Here is a 22006-nt window from a genome sequence, read left to right as displayed (position 1 = left end):
ATGGGCTTTGAAAATATAAACCTAAAATGTTGTGTTTCGGCTTAGCCTATAATTAAAGCCCACCACCATAATTACCTATAAATCTCATTTTTATGTGAGTAAGAGAACGACAATGTACTAGGTTTGGAAATAGCTTCCAGTATTTCTTTTTTAGGGAGTATTCTCTAGCCAATTTTAGTACAAAGAGACTAGCTTTATCTTGTAGAACTTGCGAAAAATAGGTTATGATCATTGTTTAGAGTAGAAGTCTTTTTTAAAATTTTACTTGAGGAATCATATTTCTATTCTTTGAGTCTATCTCTAAAGTTTTATGTTAATATGTAAATTCGAGTCATGCTTTTTAAAAATACTTTTTAATTAAAAATATATTAAAATAATATATATAGTGTAAAATTTTTAAAATAATAAAATAATAAATTTATTGTTTCAATTCATAATAATTATTAACCTAAATAGATTTTTTAAGCCTAAATTAATCTTTTAAATTCACTATCATGAAATCACATATCTAAGTTCAATATATTAAAATACATTAAAAAATAAAATTAAAAAAATTTCAATTTAAATTTAGACACTAACCAATTTATATTTATCTCTTTTGTATTTACTTTTTTATCTTAAAATACTCACTAAACACAACATTAATTACGGAATAAGTGAGCCTAAATATATGTTTTAATCTTAATCAAATCACATAACATTGATATTAAGAAAAATGCTAAATTAATGGGTTTTACATGAATGGGTATCACTTATTTGATAAATTTACACATACACTTCATATTCAAGTAATCTGAACTATTTATATTTATTTGGTGAAAGTTTATTTACATTATTTACTGCATAGAGAATGACATCGTGATAAACAATTAAAGTGAATTTCTGAAATTCAATTACTTGGCAAATTGCTACAAGGTTGCATCCTTTCCTGTACACTAATAAATTCTCGGGTTGGTAGAGTAATAAATGGATCATACAAAAGTTGAAGAAAGAATAATCATTAAAAAAAAATTGAACAGAAAACCATACTACATAATCTCATTGAAAAATTAAAAATAAAATGTACACAATTTACATTCCTAAACATCTATTCTACCATGAAGACATCATAAAAAATCTGTGATATTAGTTCATCAAAAAATAAAAAAATAACATGAATAAATAAATTTTACAATGTAATGCACCGCGGTAACACACGTAAAAAAAAAATATTTATACATGGAGGGTGAAGGAGGCAACCTTCGAAGCCACTTGTGATGCATGCATCGAACCTCTCGAGGCCCCTTAACAGCTCAGTAACAAGTTGATGAAAGCGATCATGTTGCCAATAGATTCATGAGAGGAACCTCCTTCTCTTATTGAAACGTCGATCTTCTCCTTCAGCTGCATAGCCCTCATTTTGGTTTGCTTTCCTTCCTCACCCGCCATTAACCTTCTGATATAGTCCGCTATATTTCCTCTCTCCAATCTCTCCAACTGGATCCCAACTCTCCAGAAATGAGTAACCAGCCTTGCATTCACCTTCTGGTCTCCCACCTGGGGCCAGCAAAGCATAGGGACCCCTTCGCAAATACTCTCGATGGTTGAGTTCCAGCCATTATGAGTCCAAAATGCTCCTATAGTTTGATGCGCCAGCACCTCCTTTTGTGGTGCCCAGCTAACTATTCGACCTCTTTTCTTCGTAATATTTTCAAATTCTGTAGGCAAGAGATCGAACCCATTTGAGCCGTGGACCAAACCAGGTCGAATCACCCACAAAAATGGCTGACCACTATTGGCAAGCCCCCAGGCCATCTCAGCCAGTTCAGTTTCCGTTATCATAACTAAGCTACCAATGCTTACATAAATGACAGAATTTGACCTTTGTGTGTCAAGCCAAGAGATGCAGCTTTGCTCTTCGATCAAAAAACTGCTTAGAGCAGCGTTTGAGTGCTTATGAAGAGGTCCAATAGAGAACATTGGGGCTACAATATTTGATTTGAATTTGTCACAGATTGCTTGTTCTAGGCAGCTAAGAGAGTTCCAAATTATAGCTGAAGCAGTCCTGGTTCCATCATCAATGGGATCAAAAACACTGTCGACAACTTCTTTGTTGGATTTGTTGAACAATGGCATGTCCTCGACTCTTAAAAAAGGGATATCATCAAGTGGTTCCTCCAATTGTTGTTCTGCTAGGAACAAATTAAAAAACAAGTGTGAATCCCACTAGAAAAACTAGAAGCCTTGAAGCAATTTGAGAGATTAAGTGTGTGCAAAAACTTGTTCAAGGATACCAGCTATTAAAATTGAAAGAGACAAGGGAAATTGCCTTAACCCTCATGAAATTTGAGGTCCGTCACAGGAAAAAAAAAATTATATCATACTAAAATAACATTTTACATATTAAGTCATAAACTTCTGAAATCTGCTAATATTTTTTTAAAATATTACAATTTTATTATTATGATTAATTTAATACTAAAAAATACCATTATTAAAAAAAGCTAAAAAAATCAATTTTTCACTTTGCACCAAGACACAATTTACTATAAATTAGAATAGTAAACTGATCATTTTACCATTCTCAATCAAAATCATTTAATTAGCTATTGTAGGCAAAATAGTTTTTTCCATGAGGTCCATTTGTTATTACTATATTAATTAAGGACAAATTGGTTCTATAATATTTTAGATGCACAGTGAATTGATTTAAATAACATTTAAAAACAATTGTGGTCAAGGGATTTTCGGTATTAATACTTTGATTGCACTCTAAAATGGCTACATTGCCTTCAAAAGAAAAAACACTTGACACCGGGAGTTTTTTGTATTTTCATTCTAATATTTTAGTTATAATCAATTTAAATAATGGGCAATTATATTTTTTTAAAAATATAAATATAATTAAAAAAAGAAGAAGATAATTTATCACGTTATGCACATGATAACAAGTAGGGGACACATGTGTAGATAATTTCTCAGTATTTAAGAGTGCGTACAAGACGAAGCAACGATTGAGTTTCTATTGATATTTTTTATTTTTCTTCTACTTTTTTTTTTATCATCTTAGATTTTACAACAGCCCTTTCAAATATTAAATGTGTCTTGTTAATTTTTATTTGTATTAATTTTTAGTATTATTATTTTTATTGCTATTTATTTTTCTTTTAATACTTTTTTAAATTAACTTTTTTTATATACAATTTTGTCCATCATCATTTTTTTTTCATTTATGTATCTAATTTGATCCCTTTTTTATTATTTTCTTAATTTTCTTAATTTTTCAATTTAGTCCCTCAACATTTTATTTTATTTATTTATTTATCCAATTTAGTTCTTATTCTTTTTATTGCTGTTTTTTTTTTTATCATTTTCATGATTTTTTTGAATTTAGTCCCTCATTATTTTATTTCATTTTATTTTCTTGATTTACTTTATTTTTAAATTTGATATTCATTGTTTTGATTACTATTTGTTTTGTTTTTAGATTTTGGATGATTAGAAATTTTGCTTCATAATTTTTTCATGTTTATCTTTTAAGGGGTAATCTCAATTTTATGATCTTAGTTAAGAGTTTTAAAGATTAGCTCAATTTAATTTTGATCATTTTTAAGTTTTTTAATTATTTTTAAATTTTATTATTTGATATTAGATCATTAGACCTTAAGTTTCATGATTTGTTTTTCCTTCTGATAGGGTTATCCTCATTTTATACTTAGATTATAAGTTAGTCGAGTTAACTTATTAACTTATGTTTTTATATTTTTTTTTAATAATAAAAAATATTAAATTCATTTGAATCAACAGGTCAGGTCGGGTCTCATATTTTTCTTCGTCAAGCTTTTTCATAAATCTTACAATGGTGGGGTTTTTCAAATTGCTTTCATTTATAGCATCTCTAATCAAACAAAGAAAGCCGTCGTGGATCTACAAGTGTTAAACACCAAGCCTGTGAAACATGTAAGATAAAATTGTAATCAGATACCGTGAAAGGAGCTTTGATTGGACCTTAACGCTTGAGCTAAATATTCTCTTTTCACTCGGTGGCTCTTTTAACTAGGTTATTGATTTCATTTTCTTCTGCTTGAAATAATTGACATATTTTGTGTCATTTATATATATATATATATAAATTTAAAATAAATTTTATTTTATATTAGATCTTGAAATGATCTCTGTTTATTCTTAATTTCATTTCATGCATTTATTGAAGATTGTGTTTTCTTTTATTTTTTAATGTATATATTTTTTTAATTTTAATATTCAACACTTAATTATTTAAATATTAAATTTTATAATTTATTCTTTTTGTAATTTTTTTATTAATCATATAATAAATTTAACAGATTAGATTAATCTAATTGACTTGAATTTTTTTATATTTTTAGTTGATATTTTTTTAATTTCATTATTTATCATCTTTAATATTTCACTTATTATGAATTAGATATTATTATTTATTTTGATTTAATCATCTTTAATATTTCACTGATTATAAATTAGATATTATTATTTATTTTGATTTATATTTTATAAAATTATTACAGTCCTATAATTTTGAATGATGAATTTTATTAATTAACTTGGATAAATATAGATTGTTTTATTGTATTTTTTTAATTTTATTATTAAAAAATAAATTTATTAAAAATTAAAAATTATAATTTATTTTATTTAAAATTATTATCATCTGATTCAAGTTATAAATTTAAAAATATAATTTAAATTGATTTAATATATTAAAAAAACAAAATATATCGTCTCAATTAAAAAGAATAAAACACCAACCGTAAAGAATTAATAACTCAAAACTAGCCCCTTTCATTCTCAAACTCTTGAATACACTAGTAAGAGCTCTATCATCATTTTTCTCTCTTTGCAATTGTAAGTGCCTCCAATCTTCTTCCCAGATTTTCTTAAATTTTTAGTGTTTTCAAACCTCTTTCTCTCTATCTCACACGCCTCGCCTTTTTTCGTTCTTTGTAAATCACTGCAAACCCGAAAAAACCAAGCAACCATCACTATGATTTCCTCCAAACTCACTAAATCTCCAATTACCCACCACACAATTCAAATTAAAAAGCCCAAGTTCTTAAAAGACTTAGATCTTACAAAAGCCAATTATAAAACAACATTCAAAAGCAATTTAATCCTTGTCGTCATCATTTCCCAAACCCAAAACTCACTAAACTAGGAAACCAAAACAGAAATGAAGACGAGGCATCAAGAAGTGAAAGAATTAATAAATTAAGAATTATAATTTTAACTTAGGATTTGTGATCTGATTTTAATTTTAACAAAGTGGATGTGATGACCTTGGTGACGAGGAGGAAGAAGATGAGTGGGGTTTTTATTTACCTGGTTTGGTCAGTCAATGTGAAAAAGGAAAGGAAGTGAGAGAGGAGAAAAGGGAAGGAATGGAGGAAAGGGAGAAAAAGGTGTAAGAAAAGGGAATAAATAAATAAATTAAATCATGAATAGTTTTTATCTTTTCATCAAAACTTAAATTTCTGAAGTGTAATTTTTTTTTAAAAAAAACTGTTGATTCTTGCAAAAATATAAAAAAAAAAAACTGTTGATTCTTGCAAAAATAAATTCTCTGTGTTTTTAGAGGATACTCTGATATTTAAGTTGGTGTAATAAAAAAATAATAAACTAGAAAATACAGATAATTTCATTTTTGTATAACAGTCATGGGTGTTTTGAGAGGTGGTAATCTTCTATCTTCTCGTGTTTTATAAATTTAGAGGTGTTTATAAGATATAATTCTTTAGAATATGATGATTAATCACTATTTTTTTTCTATTCCCATTAATTTGGTATTACATTTAGGATTTGTAGGCAAGTTTTCAAATATCAAACTATCTAATCTTGGACAGGATTCGCGAGAAGGCAAAATGTTATCATATTCAAACATCAAGGGAGTCATTATAATTTTCTCAAAGAAAAAAAGAGTTCCTCAAAGTCATAGAAACTTAATGCTTGAATAAACAATAGGAAAACTCATAAAAAAAATACTTTTCTTCAAAAACAAATCAAGAATTTATTATTTATTTCTTTATCAGAACCCAAATTTATATAATTCTACCAGGAAAAGAAAGAAAATACAACATATGTGGACGTGAAAATTAAAAAAAAATGGCTTCAGATGAGAAATTCTTGGATGAAGGTTTATAACCTGGAAAGGTAATTATTAAGTCCAATAAAAATTCTTTACAAGCCAGAGGATACTTTTTTACCCCGTTGCAACACATAAAAACCACATGAAGGATACCTATTTTCGTCAGCAGATTAATTGTGGGAATTGGTTGAACTTTGGCTGGTCTATAATTTGACTTATCAGAACCTTCCAGGCCAAGAGAAATGTACATGATTAATAAATAAAGTGGATCTAAATCTACCACTTTTTGCTTAGTTATATACTAATTAATAAATATATCTCACATGAGATACATACAAAAATTAAAAGAAATGAAAAACAACTATCATAAAATAAGTAATTAAGTAGTTATGTCATATGAACAGCATCATTTTCTATGTATGTTTAACCGTACCTTGGATTGCAAGTAGATCACCCTTTTGCTTGAGAAGTGAAAGCCCATAGAAATTGGTGGCACTGCTTGTCCTCAAGACAATCCTTGGAATCTTCATATAATCAGCAACATCTACGGAAAAGAACATGACTGCGTCATGGATGATGCATGTTACAGGACCCTGTGTGCTGTTCGTTTGAATCCTCGACAAGCAATCATGGAATGGTGCTTTACACTTTGTGTTAAGCGTGTATAAGAAGGAGACAACATCCCCTTTGAATTCACTAGGGCTGTTATCTAATCCATCAATGGATTCAAACAAGAAATCAGGGTGGTGAGGAGGGAATACTGCTGGCGAGCTGGGTTCTGTTTCAGTAATGGTGATTAGGAAACCATGAGAATGAAGAATCTTGGCCAAGTGAAGCATTGGGATCATGTGACCTTGCAAGGGGCAAGGGACAAGCAACAAATGACCTTTTCTCTTCCCGACATGCTTGTTCTTCATGTTCCAGGCTTCTGTTTCTGGTTCCAGGTTCACTTGCATATCTTGCGATGTCCTTGATATATAAGGTTCATGTTCTTGTACAGCTAAAGTTTCCATTTTAAGATGACAGCATAAATGGAAGACAACCTGGGAAGATAATGATTTTGAAAGGTTGAAAAGTAGATATGTATCACTATAAATAGAAGTAGTTGGGATGATTTAACGAGTAAACTGAGTTCTCAAGCCTGGAAAGTAGATATATATCATTCACCTGTACTCTCACTGTAAAATAAAAATCCTTTCCATTTCTTTCTTTGACGGTATCACGTAAATAATTAACTATTTCATTAATTATATTCAATAAAATTATCTAAATAAATAGTTGATATAAAAAATATTCTGAATGTATAATTGGTATTATCTAATATAGTTGAATAGTAAATTTAAAATTTGTCCATGAAACCTGACAAAATCCTACAAGGATACCTGATAATATCCCCAGTACACCTACCACACTTCTTGTTTGGTACTACGTACAACGTCAACAAAACATGTGCAAAAATAACCCAAATATATGTTTACCTTGGACGTATAATTGTTTTTGTTTGATAGTATGATACCTTTTAATATAAATTATATTTTTAAAAATTAAAAATACTTGTTTTATATATAAATTCCACTACAAATAAAAATACATATTAATTGATATTCATGTTAATCTATCAATAATTATAGATTTATGATATTTTATAGATTAGATTTTACGATAAATTTGATAAGATTTAATCTAGTTTAGATTTAATTGATAAGTTAATTATCACGTAGTACTGATTAAAATATAAATATAATGATTAAAACATAAATATAATGGATTGATAAAGTGAAAGTTTATCAAATTTTATTTATATTTATATCATATTTATTGTATATTAAATAAACTATTTAGTTATTTATATTTTATTCATTAAAAATCTGTTGAGATATCCATTACTTCAACACTATTTATGATCTAGTATAAAATAAAAGAATAGTATTTATATTTTAGGTATCTCTATACATACATACATATATATTAAATCGGATTAAGAAAATAAATATAATATATATGTAATGTAAATGTCGGATCAAATCTAATGATAGTAATATTGTAACCATCAATTATATATGGGATCGGTAAAATAATTATATAAAAAAACAAAACTCACTTGTTTGGATTGGACCGATTCTGGTTGATATCTATTATTAGATGGGAATAAATCACAAAGCCTGATTATGGTGGATGAATAGGCATAATGAAGGGCGTATGGATGTGGTTGCCATCCCTGATTTTGCATCATGGATGGAAGCCTCGTACGGCGATGGCGGTGTTTAATCATGTTACCGGCCGGCTCTTTAATCATATTTCTTATAAAATGAATCACTGCGTTATATATTTAGGTTTCTTCTAAACGGTCCGTCGACCGGTACAATGTCTGGTTCTTACTACATGGGTGAACCTACGAGATACATCACAGCTTTCACAACTCACAAAAAACAGAAACAAACAACAAACATACTTCTCTCAGTTTCAGTCAATGAATCGCATCCACGCATTTTTTTCTGTCTTTTCTCCTTCAATTTCAAGGATCATTGAGTCCAGACCTGGTCACCTCCATGGCCAGATGCAGCCATGACTCGTGTGGGCTTCTTAGACTTGCTTTAAGAATTGATACAGGAGAAGATTTGGATCATTTGACAGTCAATTGATTGTAAGTTGCAAGTCACCTCCTCAAACTTGCAAATTAAGTTACAGCAGATACTAAAGTCTACCATTTTTATTAAAATTATATTATTTATTTTTAAAATGAATTTATCTTTTATTTATTTAAATAAATAAATTTAATAAATATAATCACATAAATGTTTTATTTTTACATTTTTATTATTATTATTATTATCAAAGTCGCTAATAATAACCCTAATTTTTGCAAGTTTTATTATTATTATTATTATCAACTTCTTTTTAGTCGCTAATAATAACCCTAATTTTTGCATCATGAAAGTGTCAATAAATTTTTTTACGTACTCATTAAATAATTAAAGATATTTTATTAGTTACTTTTAGGATTTTATTTTCAAGAAAAACAAATAAATAAAAAAAATTCAAAACCCATAGAGAATTATAAAAACACTTTTATTTAGTATTTCTTATGATCTATTTATGTTTTAAAAATATATCTACAAAATAACAAATAAAATATAATTAATTACTTTTCGACACCATGAAATGTTCACGAGGGGGGTATCAAACGGGGACGGTGGTGTTCCATCAATGTCGGGCCTTAATTGGGTTTCTTTGAAAGAATCCATCGACTCGAACAGTACCTGGTTACGTGGGCGTATGGGATAGATCACAGCTTTAAAAAATCACACTACTTTCAGTCAGTGAATCGTATCCACGAAATATTTTTCTGTCTTCTCGCTTTATCTTGAATTGACTGGGTCCAGACATCTGGTCACCTCCATGGCCAGATCCAGCCATGACCCGGGTAGATGGATCAGATATTTTTAAAATACTGTTAATCAGTACTTCCACTGAGTTGGCGTAGAAAACATCATACTTGTCATGAGAATTGACCTGGTGAAGCACTTCAAGTTATCAATTTAGATCAACTATTTTCATTAAAATAAGATTTTTTATATATATAAAAGTACTCTCAATATAATTTAGCTAGATATTAGATCAATCGAATTTTATTATCTCAATATCTAATCCATCTTCTAAGTCAGAATTCCAGATCTTCAATTTCTTAGGTCAACATTTCAAGCTAAGCTTGGTTTGCACAGCTCTAGAAAGTAGTAACAATATATTCCATCCAGTCATACACATGTTGCTGCTTTAAGCTGCCATTGTACCACAAAAGAGTGATAGACGACCTTATGTATTAATATCCCAAGTGTTTTTTAATGTATTTAAACAGCCTTATAGTCTATTTTTTATAAGAGAATTAATGAGGGGTAAAAAAGACTTTTCTAGATATGAAAAGTTTTCTTTACTGATAACGATTTACTGATAAGGATTGTATCTAGGTTTGAGTTCTCTACAATTTTAGGTTATAAGGATTGTAACTAGGTTTGAGTTCTCTACAATTTTAGGTTTATAAAACTTTAGGACTGGGAAACATTATCCATGGTGTTAATTAGTATTGGAATTTTCAATTGAATTAGAATTTTACTAATGAGTATGTTTTCTTGTGTTTAAACAATATTAGAGGTTATTTTTCATAAGAGAATTTAGTAAAAAAAAAATAATCTGAATACATCAGAGTTTTCGCTACATTGTAACTTTAGGACCAAGAACTCTAGATTTTTTCTCTACAATTTAGAAACCTGAACACTATTGAGAAACTCTATGCACGTTTGACACCCTTGACCTTAAAGCTCTTTAATGTTAATACAGAAAATATACAAGTCAGTTCTTTACAAATGTAGACAGAAAAAAGCCAAAGAAAACATACAAAACTATTTTGACTGCAAAGCCGAATAATGAAACAGGCCCTTGTCTGGTCATTGTCTGTCGGTGGCATCAATTGCGTAAGAATTTCTTGTGCTCCTGGAATAATCCAAGTACCAAGTTTATGAAACACATAATTTCAAAATAGTGCCGGGAAAATTCTTTACTGGAAAATGCTTTGCTTTAATGAGCTACTTGTGAATTCTCCATTTAAAAGTGCATCAAGCATAGAATTTGAAGCAGAAGATTTATAGGATGAAAAAATTTCATTAATTTAATCTTGCACTTAAATGGGTAATGAAAAAAAGAAGCAGTAATCATGTGGTAGCACCTCGCTACGTGTAAAGTATACTAGCGAAATGCAATCCAGATCAAAATTCCATTGCAAGAAAGAACATCACCTGGAGGGGAGTAACAGAGAAGCCCTGGGAGCACTGCTGCGTCGCATCCTATGATCATGCTCCTTGTTAACTCGCATAGCAGCGACTTCCTTTTCCCTTGCAGCAACTTCCCTCCGCATCTTTTTGGCCTCAACTTCCATTGCTTTGTTCAATGTATCGACTTTCTTTGCCAACATCTAATTTATCCATTTTCAAAACAGCAAAACAAATTACCAACAGAAGACAGGGGATGTCCTTAGGAGTTAGGAGATGTGAAAAGTTGGCCATAATTTATATCTGCTTACCTCGATTGCATCATCCTTGTCCTTAAGGCTTTGATCTTTTTCATGGCAGGCTTTCCTCAGAGTAATAACGTCTTTCTGTAACATATCATACAAAAATCCTGAAACTTGATCTTCTTGCTCTGATTTCAAATTTTCAGTTGATGTCCCATTCTCAATCTCTTCGGTCTCAATTCTCTCTGTATTTTGGGTCTGATCAGAGGCAGCAGCAGGTGCATTATCTTTACCAGTTCCACCTACAAGCAACTTATCATCTAGTGATCTACTACCTCCATCAAACGATCTTGATGACATCTTGGCATGTCTCAACAATGTGGCAGCACTGTTGGCTTGGAGAGAACCAGCTTGTGAATTTGAGGCTTTCCTAGATAAATAACCATTGAAGGATGATCTGGAAAAATTCTCCGCTCCACTGAGAGACTGACGTCTTGAAGGCCCATTGCTTGTGTTTCTTCCTTCAGGTGTAGCACGGGAATTACCGTTTGATGCTTTAAGCCTTTCCTCCAAAACCTTGAACCTTAATTGGTATTTATCCTAAGCAAGCCATCAATAAGTTAGCATTAGTTGATGGAGCACAAAAGTAGATAGTTTAATATAATGGGCTGACTTACTTTTAACTGTGCTTCTGCCTTGGCCGCACGTTCTGCAACTGCCAATTTATCTCGAAGCTGTTGCATTTCCCCCTGGAAGAATACAGAAGATTGTGTGAACAAATAGAATTCAGTCTTGCATTATCTCCCAAGACCCCTTGTCTTTTTCATTTTTCCTGGAACGGTAAATATGATGTACTAAGAAATAATACTTCCTAAATATATTAGGCAAATTTGAGAACTAGGAAACTAGAAAGAGAACCTCTCCCCAAATGAACTGTTTTCAAGGTTCTGGTTTCAATTTATCCCTAGAAATTGCAGCAAGTGGAAAAATATTTTTATTAGGAACAGGCTTTTCCTGTCTAACCAAAGAGGGGCAAGGATGGAAAGGGATCAGTCTTAATTCTGCCATGTGTCATGAAAGAAATTTGGCAAAACTTTCTTGGTGGCAAACCCTCTCATTAGTTTGTAATTCCATGAAAATAAAACAGATTTATTTATCAATACAAATTCACAAACTCGTAGTTATGATACTAAATTAGCACAGAGATCCATAACAAGGAATCAAAAAGGAAGATTGAAATAGTTAGCAACCTGAAAAAATCTTCTTTCCTCAAGCCATTGCTTCACAGGCATAACCTTGTCATTGCCGTCTTTCCACTCATTTGCAACTACAGTAGCTACCCTGTTTGCTGAGACCTTTGCGCGAGCTACTTCCCGTTCCAGTGTTTTTTTCTCCTCCTGTGTCAGCTTAAAAGTCAGAAGCACTTCAGAGAATTTGTGATAAACTTAAGAGTAACCATAGATCTTGTGGAAGAAATGAAGTCCCAAAACTAAAAGGTAGCGGTCATTACATTCATCTCTTGTACTTTTCGCTGGTAATCACGCACAGCATTAGCAGCAGCGCCTCCAGCTAAGACAGCCTCCTCAAGCTCATGGACAGTTTGCATCAGCTTTTCAACTTCTGCAACCTTTTGCCTGTGCATTTTGTCAAGGATTTTGTTTTCCTCCTGTGAAATGTGCAAAATATGTTAAACTGAATGCCTATCCCACCATCAGCAGTTCATGGCAACTATCCTCATTTTCATGAACAGCCTGCAAGGGAAAAACTTTAAAAAGACAAACCTGGCATATTTCAATCTGCTTCATGAGTTCTTGATTTTTGTTTTGCAGGTCATCAACCAGGGATGCTTTCGCCAGAGCAATCTGAACAGTTCTCTCAGCATCAAGGAGAGCAGCCTCCTTAGATTTTGTGAGCCGATCAAGTGCTCTATTATCATCTTGCAACTTTGCTACCTAAAATTCCAAACATCATGCATGAACAGGAACCCTCATTGATTCATCTTGAACACAAGAAAAGAAATTAATTACAGCATTCAATGATCTAACACCCGCATCCATATCTAATATTAATTATTATTTTTTCTCATATACCTCCATCCTGGCCAGCTTAAGCTCTGCCTCCAGCGGAGTGATGATGGCCTCAATAGGAGGCATTTCATCGTCCTTTTGAGCAGCATGGACTCTTCGAAGCGTGGCTTCTGCAGCAAATTGTGCAGCCAAGGCTGCTTTTTTCTCATCATTTATTTTCTTAATCTCAAGGTTCTGCAGATGATAGTGCACTCGTTATTTTAAGATGAAAATGACTTCATAAGCTTTTCGTCACACAAAACAATAACTTCAGAATACCTTGCTTTCCAAAAGAGCTTCAGTAGCTTTAAGCTTTTCCTCCACTTTATCTAGCTCGTCGGTAACCTGACATCACAAAACCAAAGAAAGGAATAAGCATCTTCTTTCCTCACAAAGCTAATGCAACTAACATCTTTTTCACACGTCAAACTCCAACCAGTTGACATTTCCATCATCTGCGATCATAAAACTCCAATTCCCAACAGCATATACTAATTGATGAAACAATAACATTTTCAAAACATAAAATTTTAGCTAACTACTAACATTGAAGGAACCCAAAATGACTGCGACCCCCAAAATCAAAGCAGTTGGCAATACAATGAGCAATAAAAAACTTCAATGCTGATCCAATAAGCAAAAAACCCTAGAGGGCGGGATATCAATGCATATATTACCTCTTCGACAGCCTTCTCTTTCGATCGTTCCGAATTCTTCAAGGATTTGATTTCTGCAAGTGCCTCTCCCAATTCCCTATCTTTATCTGTAAATACAACACAATATCCACTCATCTCTCCATTCTCTTTTTAAAATCATCGCTGACACCAAAAACGGTGAATTTTTTTAATTAAAATCAATTTAAAATTCTAAGTTAACACAGAATTCAACTCCAAATTCTTTATAATTCTTCTTTCAAATTCTCTAGTGTCAGCAAATCCAAAAGAAAATCTAAAAAAATGAACAATGTAAGAACACAATTTCCTTTAATTGTCTCGAGAATACAAAGCATTTTCCGAGAAAATTAATGGTTGTTATTACCTCGAAGTAATTAACACAAAATGCAACTCCAAATTCATCATTATTCTGGTTTCAATTTCTCTAATATCACCAATTTCATAAAAATAAAATAAAAAACCACGCAAGTACGCTTAATTTTCTAGAGAAAAAACAAAACAAAGCATTTTCCCGAGAAAACAAAACTTTTCCGTGATAATAAATAAATGATCGCTGCTACTTTTGGTACCTCGAAGCTCGTTTTCGAGGCGGTTAAGTTCGACGCGAACGGGATCGGAGCCGTGTAAAAGAGTGATGATTTCATCGACATCAGAGCCGGCTCGAGAGAGAGCTGCAGTACTGTTCGAGTTGTTGTTCGCATTTGGCTTCACCGGCTTCCGTGTCTTGAACGAAGCCGACGTTGTTAGTTTCGGCTTGGCCAGTGGCTCGGCTTCTCCGTTGCTGATATTGTGATGGTGGTGGTGGTTACTTCCCATTATAGAAAAGAAAAGATCCGGTGTGGCTCAGCTCATGTAAAGATGGTGTTTTAGTGATTGGTGAAGTGAGAGAGAGAGAGAGAGAGAGAGAGAGAGGAGATTAAGGAGGGAGGGGGGTTTAGGCGGGGGGTTTAAATGAGAGGAGAGATGCTGATTATTAATTAATTAGAAAGCTGTTAAGACTATTGTTAAAACCTGGATATGCATGGCAAGTGGACCCGGGCTTTAGTTAAATAAATTAAAAAAAAAAACCTTGATTAACTCGATTAAAAATATGGGATGATTCAGGCCTGATACAATTATTAATTTATTGACTTTTTTCTGAAATTTCTTTTTTATTAAGATACTAATTTCTTGATACATGCATGGAGAGTCTATCGTTTAAGATTTTTATAATATTTTTAATTTTCAATAAATTATTTAGACTTGGTTATAAATGAATAATTTTTCATAAATTATTTAGAGCTATTTCCAAGTGAATAAAATTTGAATAGTTACTAAATAAACATGTTTGATTTTCAAGTATTTCTATATAAATTGTGATAATTATGATAAATTAGTTCTTGAGAATTTCGAACTATGTAATATAGTTTTTAGCTGAAATTAAGTAAGGGTTGTGAATATAATTGAATTAAATTTAAATTTCATGATAACATCACAAAACATTTCCCGATGACAGAAAAATTTGTTATATAGCCATCGTAAAATAAACCCCAACCAACTAGCAATTCAATTTTCACCGACCACTATTACACAAATTAACACTTCATTTATAGGATCACAGAGCATCTTGTGATAGTTGAGGGACCTGAATTAAACATCAATTGGAACCCGGCGGAAATATTTTTTTTGTTTAAATTTAATTGTTTTATGTTTTTATGTAATTTTAATGTATTAATATCAAAAATAATTTTAAAAATAAAAAAATATTATTTTAAATATATTTTTAAATAAAAAATACTTTAAAAATAACAACTACTCATTCTTAAACAACTTTTAATTAATAGAGACATTATTTATGGTTTTTTTTAATAATTAGTTCTTTTGTTTTAAGTTATTAAACTCAAACTAATTTATAAGTTTACCATTCAGCTCAAAACTTAAAATTTGAATTAATCAGATTAACTTGAATTAATTTACAAAAATGAGGTTGATTTAAGATTTTTCAAACTATTAGATTAACTTGAATTAATTTACATTGATGTTACAAAAATGATGAGGTTGATTTAAGATTTTTCAAACTAAAAACAAAATAATTAGATTATAAATTACTCTGTTGAACTTATACAGATTAACATTAATAGGATATAATTAGATTAACGGGTTAATGTAAGAACCAGGCCTGGGGCCAGGCTTATCGACTTGAATGTGGTGTCATGTTATGCAACTCCAATGATTAAAAGCAATAATTTGATCTGCTTACAATGTATTTGCCACATAAGAGTCACATGAACTTGATTAAGTCGTAACGAATCACTCGATCAAGAAGCGAGACAAATGATTTTCAACTGAGAAATTATTAATTTAAAAAGACAAAGTGTCTGTATCATAAGCCATGATTAATAATAATAACAATAATAATATATAATAAAAAAAAACAATAATAATATATAATTAGATAGACACCGTGTTACTCTCCCCTACTCCTACCCAAATCCAACGGTTGGCATTCATTTTGGTTAATTACAACGGTCAAAAGTAACTGATCCACTGCCAGACGACAGCCACTGCAATTTACCGTTGAAGGGGGACATGAAAGTACTCATTGCCTCCACCAAAAAGCAAGGCAAAGTGCCTTTTCTTTTTTCTTTGCAGAAAAAAAAAATGATGTTTTCAGGCTGTAATATTAACACGATGTTTTGAAAAAAAAGAAAAGTAAAACGAGGTTTCGAGATTATAAAATTATTATAAAAATTATTTTTACAAGGAGCATAACCAAATTAATATATGTATATTAAAGCTGAAACATGAACAAATAATTAATATGAAAATGAGCTTTCAAACTGCACTTAAGAAGTCACGCATGCATGCATAACTAGATATTTGAATCAATAAACAATAATTTAGTGATGCTTATGGGGCTACTTCTATTTTTATTTTTAGGTTTTAATAACATAGTTGTTTTTAGTTATGAGTTTTGCTGGTTAATTTTTTTCCAAACACATTATTTACAATTGAAATCTTGGTAAAATAATTTTTTTCTATTTTTTTTTAAAATGCAAGTCCCAAATAATAACATGAAATGCAAAACTCACCTAAATTATTATGACCCAACGTATAGCGAATGAAATAATCAGAGTTTATTCCTCAACCGTTCCAAGTTAAGGGGAAATTGAAAAACAAAATCTAGTTATAGCTAGTTGACTTTATGTAGAATCGGACTTGAAAAATATAATCATCAAATTTATATTTTACAAAAAAAAAACACTACCTAAATATGTTCAAACTTCTTTTGAAATTCAAGTTTTTAATACAAATTCTGTACCATATATGAATTAATATAGTATTTTGCATTATGATGATAGTGGTTATTTTAAAATATTTTTATTTAGAAACACTTTAAATTTTGTTTTTTAAAAAATTAATTCTTTTAAAAAACGCAGCACACTCGGCTCTGAATCCTCGGGCTAACCTTGTTCTCCGAATCCAGAGAGGCAATGAAGCTGTGATCAACGATGAAAGAATTTGTGGGTACAGACAGAGAAGGAAGCTGTGACAAGGACACGTACAGACAGAGAAATACGCACAGATGGTGAGATATCGTAGAAGGAAGTGTTTGGGCACACCAAATGGGACAAACGCACATGCGAGTAGGAAAGCGTAGAGAGCACGTGACAAAGAATGGATCTAACCATCTGCTTGAGCCCCACTTATCTCCATTATTTTTTATTTGTTTTTGTAAAGTTTTCAATTATTTTTATTGTTTTAATTAAAAAGTCGCCATTGCCATACACTGTTGGAATACCCGCACGAACGTGTTTATTTATTTTTTTATATATTTCGTTTCCCACAATAATGGCAACTATATATATATATATGGCAACTTTGAAAACATTATTTTGATCCTTTTAATGCGGTGCACCGTGTTGTTGTTAATAACTTAATATATGGGTTGTATGTGTTTTAAGTATTCGTTAAATGTGTGTTTTAATAACATGGTTAAGATTTCCAACCATGTTTTTTAAATATATTTCCAACCATAATTTGACCTCAATATCAAATAAATTTTATCCCTCGAACATAAACAAAAATCGAATCTTGTTTCGAAATATAGTGATATCATATACTATTAAACATCAGTTTGATTGATGTAACTTTTGAACTGGTACTTTTGATTTTAAGTATAATTAAAAATAATAATTCAGTAGTTATTTTTTATAAATAACTTATGATAAAAATAAATTATAAATAACTTTAAATTATAAATATATTTGATTAAAATAAATCAAAATTTTTTTTTAAAATATATATAATAAGAGTTATAATTCATTAGAAAGTAAAACATCTAAATTTAAACAGTGGGTCTATTGGAAGTGCGATAACTTCCATTTTTAGATGTTTTTTAAAAGTATATTTATCTTGGAAAAATATTAAATTAATATTTTTTTTAATGATTTTGATATATTAATATTCAATTTATTTAAAAAATAAATCATTTTACTATATTTTCAAACCAAAAACATTTAAAAAATACCTTATATCATAATACCAAATACGCACATGGTCACAAAAACCCATCCTTCTCACCGAAATAAACGTTGAATGTCACAAAATCAACTGCATTGTTAGAGAAAATAAATAAATACATATCAACTGGTTTCTTTGACATTGAGGTTGAACTTGCTTTTTATTAAAACTTAAAAAACTTTTTAACTTCAATTTTTTTTTTGTGTTTTTGGATTGTTTTTATATAATAATATCAAAAATAAATTTAAAAAAAATAAAAAAAATATTTTAACACATTTCCAAACAAAAAATACTTTGAAAAACAATCTCTACCACACTTTCAAATTATAAACTGATAGCTATAACCTATGTTCCTTTCACAAAGTGATGTTTAAATTTAAAGGGACTTTCAGTTGGAAGTTTGCATCACTGACGATCCTTGTAACACTAGCATTATCATGGCATGGCTAACAGCTAAAGAACATGCAACTAATTGAAACTTGCAAGGAGGAAAATCTATCATTTTCATTAACATGTAACTAGATAACATGTCATCAGGTGGACCTAGCTATGGTGCAAGATGTATTTAGCAAGAAAAAAGCTACATGGGAGTAAGAATAGAATTGCTAAGCCTAACATAAATCTCCCAATCAAACCTCAGAGGCTTCATGCTGATTTCTCAATCACGTTTCTCCATTAAAATCTCTCTAATACAAAAATGAATAGGTGCTACTTTATGCTCCAATCAAGGAGTTTTATGCAAGACTTGATCTTTTCTTCTTCTTTTCTCGCATGTTTTGATGGGAGAAAAAATTAGGTGAACATCATCAAATGTCACACATCAATTACAAAACCAACCAAATGTCTAACCTCAAAGACCCATCTCTGTTCATCTGGAACCCTTTGTTAAGGCATCAGCTTGACGCTCCTGACGGCGACGTTCTCTCTAAAACACCAAATGCAAGACATGCAAAAACAATAAGAGCGACAATAATCACCAAATATGAAGTTCAACATGTCAAAGGAGCCATGTTTGTTCATTATTCCTTTAATACGTCAAAAACTCACCAAGATTAACAACGCTATCATGGCAACTAATATGGTAAAATTAAACTAAAAGTATCTCTTCACAAAGGAAATATTGTTTATGAGAGAAGTTTTGCTAAAGTTTGTCATTCCTGAAAACACTCTGGGTGCCAGTGTGCATCTGCTACTGATTTAAGGATGTCTCCTCTCTGATACTCCATGTTCAATCAAGACCCATCAATACACACTCAGCATTTTACTATGTTTGATTCAATAATTCATGTAATAAATCATTCTAACATCCAGGCTTCAATCTTATACCGATTTATCAATTAATGTGACGATACTTAAACCCTATTCTCTCCTTGAAAAAAAAAAACACATTTCTAGTAACCAAAAAGTGGGAACGAAGATTACAAACATACCCTTCTTTCCCAGTAAGGAAGGAAGCAAACAAAATCATAGACTGGAGTAATGGTTGATACCAAGATCACATTGAGTCCAGTGAACACCAGCAGTGCAGTCATCGGCCGTGTTCTATGCGGCATTTTCCCTTCAAGTCAAGATTCTTTATCTGCAAACATTAAGTTATTGCTGACATTTTGAAATTTAATAACTAAATTAAATCTTAATAAGCTCAATAATAGCCAGGCTGTTTCTCCCTCGTTGAAAACTTTCCCTACTCCCCAGCAAATCAAACTAAAATCATAAGCAAGCACAAATCCACCTCAAAGCTTCATCTTTTTTTTAATACTGTTCTGTTCTAAATTCCAATTATTCAGAATAAATCCATCATATTTATACAAAAAAACCTAAATTAATCAATTAAAGGTAATAACGATCAAAACAGGCCCATCAAGCACGGATCTTTTTTCTTTTCTTCTTTTTTGGAAGCAGAAATGCCATCGAAGGCAGTCTATATTAATTCCTATTTGCCAATTTCCACAACAACTCATAAGGAAAAAAATAAGCATCAAATATTGCATTTTCTTTTTTTCTCTTTTCATTTTCTCAGCAATCAAACATAAATAAGAAATAAAGGCACTAGACAAAGTGAGAAGAGAGAAAAGCCATACCTATTATACAAGATAGCTCCACCGAAAACCAGAAATTTGATTAGAAAGACAGTTCCTTTGTGACCCAAAACCTAGGAGATTGAGAAAAAGCTCTGCTCTCTTTCAAAGCCTGATTCTTTTTGTGTTCGACCGAGTTACCGCGGTGTTGTTTGTTGCAGAGTTGGATGAAGGGGGAAGCTTATGATAGAGCCATTAACGGGCCTTATTGTCAAAGGGCTTTAGCCCATTTAATACCCAAATGCTTCGGTTTCTGGCCCAAAAGGATAACTGCCCAGACACTCATAATTTGTGAATAAAAAAAGTGATTTAATTTAAAAATAATTGGTAATTTCTCGTTAAATAATGTTATATGTACTTAGTTCTAATTAAATAAATTTCACTAAATAGTATAAATTTATTTCATTATTTTTTTTGTATCATTAATATTCATGATTTAGAAAATTTCTTTATATTGTAAACATATATATTTTAAAAGTGAGATTATCTCTGGATCCACGTTTCATAACTCAGAAAATTTTCCATGTCAAAACATTAAATATATTGGTTTTAATAGTATAATTATTTTCTAATTAGTATTAGTTTTCGTATATAAAACTAAAATTGGTTTTGATTAGGATTTAATTAGGCTAAAAATTTAAAAAGAAAACACAAATAGTATTGAAATATGTCTTCCAAAATCACTTCTCGGAAATATTATGTTTTGAAATGAGTGGATGCCATAAATTAAATAGCTAATTCTTATAACAGTTCATATTAAAAAAAATTATTTTGATAAGATTAAAAAATACTTGAATAATATATTCCATGTGGTACGAAAAAAAATCACAGCTACAGTTAATTATGCCAGTGCATTTAGACCTAATTTTTTTTATCAGAAAATTTTATAGTGCGAATAGTAATTTCATAGGCTCACTTCCAAAAGGAGAGATTCAATACCTATAATCTTTCAATAAAATCTGCATTCCTCTTGCTATGTTGGGTGTATATATTGGTTTTTCTAACGGTTGTTGAACTTGATCCGGGGTGATTTAGTATAAGATTAAATTAATTTAATTTTTTTAAATTAAAATAATATTGCTTAAAAAAATAAAAAAGTCATTGAATTTTAACCGAATTTATCTTATCATAAATTAAATTAAATTTTTAACTGGATCATGTTAAATTAACTCCTCTATATTTTTTATAAATCCGAGTCCAAGTTGGGTTCTAAGTTAATATTGTGCTGGTCAAATAAAATTTAATGGTAATGATTTTTTTAATATGTGTTTAAAAGTCACGCATAATTGGTATATTTGGAAAGTTTCTCTCATTTAATATAATTGATAGATTTATTTCTATAATTGTATAAAAATCACATCGGTAATTCAATATTACTAGTATTGAAATGATTTAACTTGTATCCTTTGAGCATATGAGAAAAGACCCTCTCTCCAAAAGGTTTATTAAATCAGTTTTTTTAAATAATATTAACCGCTCGTAAAAAATTTATTATTTGAGATAATTTTAATAGAAGTATAACATTATTTGTTTATGCACGCTTACGCTCATATTATTAGTGGCCCTATTCTTTAATAGTC

The 22006-nt window shown here is 30.5% G+C and overlaps 2 protein-coding genes and 1 long non-coding RNA gene across 4 annotated transcripts; all 3 read right to left on the bottom strand.

The window, feature by feature from the left end:
- Positions 1–1138: 1138 nt before the first annotated feature.
- LOC105127586 (UDP-glucose iridoid glucosyltransferase-like) lies at positions 1139–7162 on the bottom strand. 2 transcript variants are annotated; one of them, XM_011028939.1, is made up of 2 exons: positions 6534–7162; positions 1139–2171 (listed from the first exon to the last, which is right to left on the bottom strand). In XM_011028939.1, exons 1-2 carry the CDS (start codon positions 7111–7113, stop codon positions 1285–1287), a joined length of 1467 nt encoding a protein of 488 aa, XP_011027241.1. In that variant the 5' UTR covers positions 7114–7162; the 3' UTR covers positions 1139–1284. The 2 variants fall into 2 exon arrangements, with proteins under 2 accessions (XP_011027241.1, XP_011027242.1); XM_011028940.1 differs by having other exon boundaries at positions 1141–2168.
- Positions 7163–10293: 3131 nt separating this feature from the next.
- Positions 10294–14787, bottom strand: LOC105127585 (microtubule-associated protein 70-1-like). The gene is made up of 11 exons (XM_011028937.1): positions 14415–14787; positions 13849–13934; positions 13451–13516; positions 13196–13366; positions 12887–13057; positions 12616–12771; positions 12356–12502; positions 11783–11854; positions 11175–11705; positions 10891–11066; positions 10294–10588 (listed from the first exon to the last, which is right to left on the bottom strand). Exons 1-11 carry the CDS (start codon positions 14659–14661, stop codon positions 10543–10545), a joined length of 1869 nt encoding a protein of 622 aa, XP_011027239.1. The 5' UTR covers positions 14662–14787; the 3' UTR covers positions 10294–10542.
- A 4045-nt stretch (positions 14788–18832) lies between these two features.
- On the bottom strand, positions 18833–20577 carry LOC105127584 (uncharacterized). The gene is made up of 3 exons (XR_842663.1): positions 20430–20577; positions 19779–19927; positions 18833–19273 (listed from the first exon to the last, which is right to left on the bottom strand). It is a non-coding gene; the product is annotated as an uncharacterized LOC105127584 (long non-coding RNA).
- Positions 20578–22006: the final 1429 nt, after the last annotated feature.

This window comes from Populus euphratica, unplaced genomic scaffold (assembly GCF_000495115.2).
Source record: "Populus euphratica unplaced genomic scaffold, PopEup_1.0 scaffold13.1, whole genome shotgun sequence".
NCBI lineage: Eukaryota > Viridiplantae > Streptophyta > Magnoliopsida > Malpighiales > Salicaceae > Populus > Populus euphratica.
Note: the sequence above shows the minus strand (reverse complement) of the source record. Positions and strands in the feature narration are given on the sequence as shown.